Consider the following 10983-nt stretch of genomic DNA (forward strand, 5'->3'; position numbering starts at 1 on the left):
CCACCCTTTGTGTCTCCTCAGTGGACGAGAGCCCCTGGAAGGCTTTTCACACAGGACGACCTGCTGGGAGCCAGGCGGCCGCGGGGCCTGTGTGCCCCTTCCTGCCAGGCCCCTGTGGCGTGGCGCACACTGAGGGTCTTCAGTGGAGGCCGGAGTCTCCCTGCTCCTGCACAGGCCCGGGGGTGGGCAGTGCTCTGAACCTCTGTGAGAACACAGGGCCACCGGCGGCACCACCGACCAAGCGACACTGCCGATCTCTATCCGAGCCCGAGGAGCTAGCACGCTGCCGGTCCCCATGGCGCCCTGGTGGCTCCAAGGTCTGGACGCCAGTCTCCAAGAGGCGGTGCAACAGCGGCGGGAGTGCCACGCTGCAGCATTGCGGCACTGGGAGCTCTGCCCTGCAGCGGAGCCCGGGTGCAGGCCTGCCCAGGAGCCCCACATCGCCTGCCGGCCCCGTCTCGCCTCTGGTGCCCCGGCCAGCTTCAGCCAGCAGCGGCTTCGTGGACAGCAGTGAAGGCAGCTCAGGCTCGGGCCTGCCCTGGCGTCCCACAGGGCCCTGCCCGCTCTCCTCAAGGCGCCGCCTGTCCCTCTCACAGGAGCACCTCGCAGAGGCGGGGACCCGCCTGCCTTCAGCCAGCAGCACCCCTACATCCACACCCGAGCTGGGCCGGCGTCATGGCCTGCTGCGGTGCCGCTCACAGCCATGCGTGCTCAGCGGGAGGAGGAGCCGGCGCAAACGGAGGCGTGAGGAGGATGCCAGGTGGACGCGCCCGTCCTTAGACTTACTAAAAATGACACGGGTGAGCTTCACCGAGAGTCCTGGGTGCTCAGGAAACCTAGGCCCTGATGGGGTGTGCCTGGGGGTTCTGCAAGGGGCAAGGAGCCTTGTGCAAGGCTCAGTGCACCTCATTCTGAGTCGGTGTGCTGTGTGGGATGACCTGGGCAGGGAGCATAGCCCCCATGGAGTGGAGTCCAACTGTGAGTGATGGTGGCCCTGTCTCTGCTTCAGAGCACCTGTAGTCACACTGGGGCAGAGCCTGCACACTGGCCCTGGGGACAGAGGAAGCCGGGAGGAGTGCATGTGCGTCTCCAGCCCAGTGGGCTGTCTGCTGGGGACCCTGCTGCACCTTCAAGGGTGGCCATCACCCGGGAAGTGAGCCCGGGAGCCCAGCAGAGCTTGGGGAGCTGCTCCAAACCCTGGGCCCCTTGGCCCATGGGAGTCAGTGGGAGATGGGGCCACTGGCCTGGCTGTAGGTGACTCAGTCTAGTAGCAGCTGGCAGGTAGCACCCACACGTGACCCTGATGTCCCTGCCACCTCTTGGGAAAGTCCTTTTTTTTTTTTTTTTTAAATATTTTTTGTAGCTGTAGATAGACAGAATGACTTTATTTTATTTATTTATTTTTATGAGGTGCTGAGGATCGAACGCAGTGCCTCACACATGCTAGGCTAGAGCTCTGCTATTGAGCCACAGTTCTAGCCCTGGGAAAGTCCATTTAGAGGGAGCCATTTTTGTGTTGTGGTCTGGAAGAAAACCTGGCGCAGCCTGGAGATCCTTACAGTGGGTGCCAGCACCCTGGCCTTTGGCGATGCCCACAGCCGTTGCCTGTGGCGCAGTCCAGAAGGGGAGGACTGAGAGGGGCCTCTGGAGTGTGCTGGGAGGCATGTCCGTCTCCCTGCCTCAGGTGGAAGGAGGCTAGACCTGGATGGAGCTGCGGGCCCTGCTTACAGCTGGTTGGCTGTGTCGGGTCCTGGGGCTGCACAAGGTGGAAGGTGGGTGGCAGGGTGTGTCTGCCTCATTAAGTGACCCGTGGCCCTGGCTGTTCCCTGACTGCCCACTGCCCAGCCCATCCCAGGGCCTCAGGCCATTGGCTCCTGTTGCTGTGGGGCCTTGCTGTGGGTGAAGTCTGGGCCCTGCACGTGGTGGGCAGTTGGTGGGTAGTGCCCAGGCTATCCTGGAAGCAGCTGCTGGAGTGCAGTCTGCCGAGTCCTGAGCACAGTCAGGACAGTGGCCTCAGGCTCTTGGCCAACTGGCTGGTGTCCCGTGTGGGACGCCATGGGGCCCTGCCATGTGCCTGCTCTGGACCAGGCCCACTTGATCGGCCGGTTCTCTGCAAGGCTCTTCCTGGTGGTGATGGGGGTCAGACCCAGACTCACTTTGCAGAGAGCCAGGTGGGGCGCCTGTGGACAGCTGGAGGAGCTCCAGGCCCACAGCACTGTCCTCCACCAGCCAGGGTGCTCGTGGGCATGGCCTGTGGGTAGAAGGAGGACGGCAGAGGAGGGGCTGCCAGTGGGGAGCCATTGGCTGGGTGCCTTCAGGGTGGACATAGCTCATGCCAGGGACATGTTGATGGCCAGGTGAGAGTCACGTTCTGGAGATACCATAGACACTCCGCACCCGTTGGGAAAGAGAGAAGTCGGGCATGACCAAGGGTGGTGCTGGGTCAGAGTGTCCATAGATGTGGGACAGTGGGGTGCCCCACAGGGCAGGGCGTGGCCAGAGGCAAGGCTGGCTGGCCAGGTGCCTCAGGTGTGAGGGTGGGGCTGTGCTCTGCACACCTCGCTGTGGCTTTCATGCTCTGGAAAGCTGCATCTGAGTGCCTGCGCTGCCCCCCCCCCCCCACCTCCCTGAGGCTGCTGGGTTACTTCCAATGGGCTGTGCTCCTGGGGCAGCCCTGCCCTCCACGTTGTCCACAGCTGTACGCGGCTTCCTGTGGCCTCTGGGTGTGGCTGTGGGTCCTGGTACCAAGCCTGTTTTCCTGGGGCCAGTCTCCCACAGGCCTCTGGACCTGCGTCTCTGTCTTCTGTCAAGTGCTAGCAGTCTCCGCAGGGCTCTCTGCTCTGGTTGCACAGGTGGTCAGAAGTCTCTCCTGGCCTGGGCCTGTGGCCCTTCTGAGCAGTGCCCTGAGGACGCTTTGCCTACATTTCCTGATTGAGTTGAAGCCTCGCCCATGAGTTCGATCTGGGCCTGGGGCACCTGCCGCTGCTCTGTTTCTTTAATGGTTACACATCTTTTAGGATTTTCTACTTATTTTTTTATGGAAGTTGTGTCTTTGTCATAAAGGGTCTGTTTTAATTAGGGTCTCATTTTTGGGTAATGTCATGGTCAGATCCCTCTTGACCTTTGTGAATTCTCCTCCTGATGCTGTCAGTAGTGAGGTGTGTGCTGTTGTGAAGGTTGTGGCCAAGGCCCTGTGCTGGAGGGACCTGTCTGCAGCACTCCCGGCCAGCCTGGTTGTCCTGGGTGCAGAGTCCCGCATGCCTGCCTCTCCACCTGCTGGTCTAGCCTGCTGCCTCACAGCCCTCTTGGTGCCGGAGTAGCCTGCCCAGCAGGAAGTGCAGCTGTTCAACGTAAGGAGCAGGCATGCCGGTGCCGTGCCATGTGGCTCACCCGGATGCTTGGTGCTGCGTTTTCAGGTACCGGGGTGAGTCTGGAGTAGCCTGGACCCTGAGATGTCACTTGTGGGCGGAGGTGGTTCTGAGGGACACCTGTGGTTCCTGCATCCAGCCTTGTCTGTGCCTCAGGAGTCTCCCCAGGAAGCCTCTCTGGATGCTGGTGGCCGTCCCGCTCATCTGTCACTGGGTTTTGGGGCCTGCGTCCACACAACAGGACAGGCAGTCTTCTGAAGGAGCGTCGGGAGGGCTGTCTGCTCAGCCCTAGTCTGGGTGTGCTGGAGTCTGGTGAGGGCCACAGTGGGTTGGTCGTGATGGGGAACCAGAAGCCTCTATTTTTAGAGGTGGCCACTGCCGTATCCATGGGCAGAGAGCTCAGCCAGGACCTGGACATGGAGAGCTGGACGTTCCTGCACCAAGGCCCTGGCCTCTGCAGCAGGAGGTAGGGCCTGGCCTAGGGAACCAGAGCCTCCACTCTGGGCCTGCACTGGGCAGGGTTAAGGTGGGCTTTAGGCAGCAGCAGGTAGACACACACTGCCTGCCCTGAGCCCCACGTGGACTCTGTTTTCACAGGAAAATAGTTTTGTTTTCATCAGCCAGGCGATGGTCCAAGGTGGAAGTTGCCCTGGACGTTGTGGATAGTTGCAGTGGTGGGCAAGCAGGGGCCGGCTTCCCACAGGGCGCGCCCTCCGAGCTGCAGAGCATCTCCAGGGTGGCACATGCTGCCCCCTGCAGGGTCGAACCTACTCCCGTCTGTGGTGCAGAAGGAAACTGCTCCCTGATGGCCTTTCATCTAGGCCTGGAAGCCTTCAAGATAGCAGTTAGCAGCTGGTCAGTAATTATTGTGGGATCCAGAGAACCTAAGGCCAGCTGGGCTGGACATGGCTGACGAAGCCTCTGGGGTGTTGTGCTCATGGGAATCAAGGTTTGTGAGCTGTCACCAGTGTCCTGGGCCTCAGAGTCAGGAGGAAAGCAGGCTGAGCCCCCGTGAACGCCGTGTGCTGGGACGCTCAGGTGCCTTTCTTGTTGAAGCCAGAAGTCCTCAAAGCTTACCACAGTTCGCTGTCCCCAGAGAGAGACCCTCTTAGTCTGTGTGCTGTGACAGAATTCTGCAGTTTGGCAGCTATGGATGAGCTCAGCGGTGGAGCGTGGACTTAGCATGTTCTGGGCTCTGGTTCCCTCCCCAGCATCACCAAAAACAGCAGCAGGAACAGCGGTCTGGTGTCTGGGTGTATGAGGATGCGGAGGCTCCCTGGGTCTGGAGGCTGGACTCTAACTGGGTGTCCAGAGGCCCAGCATTGGTGCCTCCTATGGAGAGACCACCCTGTTCCTCCCATGCATAGGGACGGAGGTCAGTGGGCCTTGGCTGGTTCCCCTGAGCCCTCTGCAGGGTACTTCCCCCTGGGGGGCTCTGCCCATGACTTGGCCCCCCAGCGGTACCACAGTGGGGCTGAGCCTGAGCACTCAGGGTAGCGGAGCTGCGTTCTGAGCTGGGCCTGCAGGCCCCAGCAGAGGCTCGTGCGTGCCCTTGCCTCTGTCCCTGCGCCTGTTCTGGACCTTCTCCCCAGGACTGCACCAGGCCGTGTGCACAGGTGAGGGGTGCTGCCGCTGGCCCTCCCCTGCCTCCCTGCAGAGGGCTGTCTTGGGCTGGCCTCCCTCTCGAAGTCGTCTCCCGCAGTCGGGCCTTCCGATGGGCTCTCTGTCTGCACTGTCCCCAGTGCTGAGCCAGCAGACAGCCCTGAGGACCTGCTCCACGTCCCGTCAGTCACTTGTGACTTTAATCTTCACGTTGGATAAACACATGTGAAGGTGGACACGGTGACAAGCCAGTGCTGTCTCAGAGGCCATTGCCACCCTGTGGAGGGAGCTGCCTGGGGCCACACGGGGTCACGACAGAGCCAGTGTCTTAGGCTGCGTGCACGGGCCCCCACTCTGTTGAGCCCCTGGGAGTGTGGCGGCTCCTGGGTGCCAGGTGGGCAAAGGTAGAGTGTGGGCATAGCAGGGCGCGGGCCTCCCTGAGCAGGGCCACCATGGCCTCAGGTCCCCAGACGGTGCAGGGTACCTGCAAGCATGGTCAGCAGCAGAAGTGGGGTGAGAAGCTGCCTGCTCCCCGCCATCCTGGCCGCAGGCCTCCTGCGGCAGTGCTGTGGCCTGGCTCTCCCGCCTCTCCAGTGCCATGGTAGGGGCATGTGGCCCCATCCTGGTGTCCACCCTAGCTACTGTCTTGTGCTTCTAGGGACCTCGATCCCTGTCTTCATCCGACTCCTTCCTCCAGCCCTGACTTGCCATGAGGAGTGGGTGCCGTCCCTCCCTGCGGCCTGGGTTCAGGTCACTGGTGTCCTGCTTCTCTCTCCCATCTTTCTTTCTGTTGAGTGATGGGCATCTTGTCTCTGCGACACCCTGTGTCTTGCTGGGCAGGCTGTCTTTGCTGGCCGCCATACTTCCTGCTCCCTCTTTGGGTTTGCTCTCAGAGATGCATGGGGTGTGGCCCTCAGCCTTGGGCTTCCTGTGGCATCGGGTAGGCTGGAGTCTCCTCAGGCTCGAGTCCCATAGAGGCCCGGGAGTCCCTGCCTGGAGAGGCCTGCATGTGGGGTGCAGGTGCTCACCCAGCCCCCACCCTCTACCAGAAACTCCTGAGACTGTAGCTCCTCTCGGGCAAGGCTGGGGCAGGTGCCAGCGGAGGTGGCAGGGACCAGGGGTCCATGTGCTTCCCACACCTGCTTCCTCATCACATACATGTAGCGTGCTCATGCACAGGCCTGTGGACACACCTGTCTGACCATGTCTACCGTGGCCCTTGGTGTGGATGTGCGCAGGCCTGCAGGCCCCTGGCCTGGAACAGCCTGGCCTTTCTCTTCTTGGCCATGGAGGGAGGCTCTTGTGCATTTGCCCAATGTCTTTGCTATTTCTTGGCCACACTGTGGCTTACTCTTCTGGGCTAGGCCCTGGCTAGAGCCCTGGCCTGCAGAGGGGCTGCTGGGCCTGTGGACAGTTAGCATTGGTCCTGAGTAGCCTTGGATGGTGGGCAGGGCTAGTACTTTCCCAAGAATGTGAACCTGAGCGTCTTAGTTTGGCCAAAGCTGGGGCCTCTGCAGGTGGGTCAGTGCAGATGTGGTGAGCCCAGCCTGGACATGTGTGGAAGTGATCTTGGGATGGTGTTAGGAGGCCGCCCTTCCTTCCCCCAGCTCACCTGATGATGGTGCTACAGTCTTGACCACGTGCCAGCCTGCCTCAGGAGTCAAGTCTGTCCCCACAGGCTGTGTCATGCCCAGGGCCAAAGGCGCTCTGGAGACAGCGCTGCTTAGAACCCGAATCTGGCCTTTGCTTTTCCACGCCTCTGTCAGGCTTCTCTGCTTGGAAGTGGAGGACAGTCCTGGGGACGAGGCCAGGTGTGAAGACGGTGTCAGTGCAGTGGTCTCCCCGGGAACCTCAGTGTCCTCTCTGCGTGAGGTTCGTGTCTCCTGGAGCAGCCGTCCTGTCCTGTCTACACCTGGAGGTCCTCAGAGGCTGCTGGTTTCCTGCCTAAGCTGCACAGCTGGGGTCACAGAGGTGACAGGACCCCGCAGTGGTTCCTGTGTGTCTGTCAGATTTATGCACAAGTCCAGCAGGTTGGCGTCTGTACTGAGGGCTGAAATGCAGTGTCCCTGTAAGCTGGCACAGCAAACAGTGTGGCCCCACTGACCAATAGGGCCGGGGGGAGACAGGACAAGCGCTCCGGCCAGTGGAGGTTGCATGTGGAGGTGGCATGGGGTCCAGCTCACCTTGGTTTGAGAAAAAGTAGTGATGCACCCTTGTTCGTGCCCAAGCGTGGCTGCGTTTGTCTTTGAGGACTTGGTTCTCTGGGGTGTAACTCCTCAGATGCTCACTTTTCATAGTTGAGTGATGAGAGCAGGAAACGGAGCTCTGTGTCTTGGGAAGCGTCCTTCTAGGTGCTGTGTCCGGTTGAGCTGTGTCGGGGGAGCTGGGTCCGGGGAGCTGTGTCTGGGGGAGCTGGGTCTGAGGGAGCTGGGTCTGGGGGAGCTGTGTCGCTGGGTCCGGGGAGCTGTGTCGCTGGGTCCGGGGGAGCTGTGTCTGAGGGAGCTGGGTCTGGGGGAGCTGGGTCTGGGGGAGCTGGGTCCGGGGGAGCTGGGTCCGGGGGAGCTGGGTCTGGGGGAGCTGGGTCTGGGGGAGCTGGGTCTGGGGGAGCTGTGTCGCTGGGTCCGGGGAGCTGTGTCGCTGGGTCCGGGGGAGCTGTGTCTGAGGGAGCTGTGTCTGGGGGAGCTGGGTCTGGGGGAGCTGGGTCTGGGGGAGCTGGGTCCGGGGGAGCTGGGTCCGGGGGAGCTGGGTCTCGGGGCACATCCTTACAGGAGCTAGGTCTGGGGTGCTCGTTCTGGGGGAGCTGGGTCTGGGGGAGCTGGACTCAGGGCAGGTCCCTGCAGGCGCTGACTCGTCAGGAGCACCCTGGAGGATGTGCTCACCTCCCTTTACCCTCACCTCCCAGTGGGTCTGGGGAGTTTCTACCCAGAAGCAGATGCTGTCTTGTGAGCAGCCAGAGCCTCTAGAAAATCGAGGTGTGGGGAGGGTGCTGGGCTGTGTAGCGCTGGTCAGGTCCTGTGCCAGTTTGGCTTCCAGCCCAGGGCTGTGTGTCCTTGTGGTCTGTGCCCCGTGTCCAACCACATGGCACATGTCTGAAGTCAGCATGAGTCTGACCCTGAGCAGTCGACACCTGGGCAGGTGGAGCTGCAGTGGAGGCCGAGGTGGTCAGTGGGTCCAGGGAGCCATCACTGGACTGAGCTGCAGGCTGGGAAGTGGTACTGGGACCAAGTCCTGTTCATGTCGAGAAGTGGCTTCTATAGTGCAGTCTTGAGGTGGAATGTCCATGGCTGTTGCTGGGGGCCAGTACACAGCCTAGCTGGGCATGGGGATGGTCCAGGGACTATGGGGTGCAGATTGGGGGTTGAATTGAGCAGGGCCCAGTGAGGAGGGGGACAGCTGCTGTGGTGCTAGCAGGTGTCGAAGCCTCTCAGCAGAGGGTTGAGGCTTTGCCGCCCTGGGCAGCCTGGGGACCTGGACAGGGCTGGGAGGCACCCACTTGGGACAGGGTGGTTGGTGGCCTCTTGTGTGTGTCTTGGATGTTAAGAGGGGAAGTATTTGTATAGACATATATTTGAAGAATGACCAACCATGAGGAGAGGAGGAAAGTGGGAGACCAGGTGGAAGTGGGTGGGCCTTGGGTGACAAGCCGTGGTGAGCCAGGTGAGCGGTCAGGTCCTGTGCGGGTTCATACTTGTCTTGGTGAGGCCCAGATGGCTGAGAGGTGAAGGGAGCAGAAGAGCAGAGTGTGCCCTGGGTGGGGGATGCTGTTGGACGGACACATGGGACCCTCCCTGCTGGTCTGTCTGCTGGGTACAAGACTAGGGCTCCCGATGCAGCTCTTGTCGAGTCCCCTGGGTAGCTAGGCTCGTCAGGTGCCAGGCACCCACCAGCCTTGTGCCTCTGGTGTGGGTGGAGCCATGCTGCTGTCTCCCTGGAACCAGCCTGTGGCCTGCGGGGAGTGCTTTCAGCCTGTGTCTTTTCTGTTGCAGACTTTAAAAAATTCCAAGAGCCTTTGCTCCCTGGACTGCGAGGACGACAACGAGGACGAGGCCCAGGCGAAGACAGTCGAGTCCTCCCCGTGTGGCTCGCAGGCCCCAGTGGGCACCAGCACGCCAGGCTCCAGCCCCAGGGTTCCCGGGCCCTGCCCCACCAGCTCCTGGGCCTCCAGGGAGCCAGTGGCCAGCACAGGCGAGGGAGGGAGCAGTGGGGACCCCAGTGACTGGGACAGTGCTGGGGAGGAGGGCATTTTCCCCTTGGACCGTGGCGACCTGGACTTGGAACAGATTGAGAACAACTGAATCTGGGCAGGCAGGGCCCGTGCGCCAGGTGATGGCCGAAATAGGTTTGTGCTCTTTTGAACATGAGGTGTGATTTTGATTCAATTTTTCCTAAAGAAGTATTTTGCATTTTTATGGCTTTTACAATTCGGGGAGAGCTCTCTATTTTGAAATGAGTTTTCAGAAGGGCAGTCTATTAAATGCGCGTCTGCCTGTGGATCCCAGTGTGGGCAACCGGCCTTTCATAAGGAGCCCAGCGTGGGAAGCGTGGCATGAGGTTTGCTTGCTGGAGACCCTGGGGCTGGTGGTCTGTGTCCTTCTGGGGCAGAGCTCCTGGGGCATGGGCCTGTGCGCAGGTGCCCTGTGCCCGGGCGTGCCACTGGGTGCTGGCTGGCCTCTAGCCTGGACCGCCAGGTAGCTGCACTGCGGGGCTCCCTGTGGCCCAGAGGCCTCTGCGCTCAGGCTCTCCAGGGCCACGGGAAGGCGGTCCTGGTGGCACATTTGCACCCAGCTGTGAATTCAATAAAAGGCGTTTGCTCTGTAAGTGCCCATGACCTCTTCCTCTCCTGGGTGGTGGTGCGGGCCTGGTGGCCGCAGGCACCAGACCCACTGTCTGTCCTGCGATGTGTGAAGCCAGCCTTGACCTGAGGTTTGCCCCTGAGAGGGTGTCTGCAGCAGTGGAGGAGGCCCCCTGGGACATTTTCCTGATTCCTGCCCCCCAGGGAGATTTGGTAGAGGTGACTGACACTGACACTCGTCTGAATCACCTCCCACAGGTTCAGAGCGTAGAGCTGAGCAGGTGCAGGTGTAGGAGCTGCTTTGTGGGTGCCTGGCCCCTGCAGGGGGCCGACAGCAGGCTGTGGTCACCTGCCACCCTGGTGGGCCACAGCTCTCCCTGCCCAGTACCCAGTCTCCCGTCCATTAGCATTGATGGACATCACTCTTGGAGCCGAGGCTGCTGCCCAGGCTTGGCGTCCACAGCGGCCACTGCTGAGCACTGTTAGTGAGGAGGCCCAGGTCAGGGAGCCTGCTGGGCCAATGGAGGGCCCCTGTGCTTGGCTCTGGACTGTGCCCCCTGGCTCTTGTCCTCCCCACTGGGCTTGGCGTTTGGACCCCACAGCCTTGGGCATAGAGCCGCGTCTCACTTGCGCAGTGAACTGAGCAGATGGGGGGTCACTGTCTGGGGGAGTTGTCATGAGGGCTGCTGATAGTGGGTACTGCTGGGTCCCCAGGTCAGGGCAGGGGTCTGGGACCCTCCCCTGAAAACCACTGCTCTGCCGGGTGAGCCCTGTCCCATCCTGGGGACCAGGGCCGTGTGGAGGCCTCCCTGCTGCCTGGACTATCACCTCCAGGGTGTAACTCGGGCTGCTCAGTGCCTCTGCCAGATGGTACCCACACCTGGGAGATCCCTCAGCCTCTACCCAGGGAGAACCCCTCCCTGAGGGTTTGGAACATTCCTGGCTCCCTTGGCCAACAGGCCCTCCTGAGCAGAGGGATGGGTGGGCATGTTCTGGGCCCCCACCTCGCATGGCCCGAGGGACCACACCCCCAGCTCACTTGGCTGTACCATTCCTGTGTGAGTTTGGTCTCCACCCATGGAACCCCCAAGTCCCTCCACCCTTCAGGTCCCCAGAAGAGTCCAGGCCCCACTGTGGCCACTGGGTCGCGCCCACAGCCCCCTTCCTCTGTGCCTCCCAGTCGGCCTTCACTACCTGTTCTGGGCCTCTGCCCTGTTTGGC

General features: G+C 61.5%; 1 protein-coding gene across 8 annotated transcripts in view; it reads left to right on the plus strand.

Annotated features, from left to right (window-relative positions):
• Fam53a (family with sequence similarity 53 member A) overlaps positions 1-9788 on the plus strand; it is a 29802-nt gene extending 20014 nt beyond the window's left edge. For all 8 annotated transcript variants that reach the window (XM_046423844.1, XM_046423848.1, XM_046423851.1 and 5 more), the window contains 2 exons: positions 22-800; positions 8957-9788. In XM_046423844.1, the coding sequence (XP_046279800.1) occupies positions 22-800; positions 8957-9265 (1088 nt within the window). In that variant the 3' untranslated portion in view covers positions 9266-9788. The remainder of the gene's footprint in view (positions 1-21; positions 801-8956) is intronic.
• Positions 9789-10983: the final 1195 nt, after the last annotated feature.

The sequence above is a fragment of the Marmota monax genome, unplaced genomic scaffold, assembly GCF_021218885.2.
Source record: "Marmota monax isolate L192 unplaced genomic scaffold, Marmota_monax_Labrador192_F-V1.1 WCK01_AAM20220418_F8-fsc00009, whole genome shotgun sequence".
Classification (NCBI taxonomy): domain Eukaryota; kingdom Metazoa; phylum Chordata; class Mammalia; order Rodentia; family Sciuridae; genus Marmota; species Marmota monax.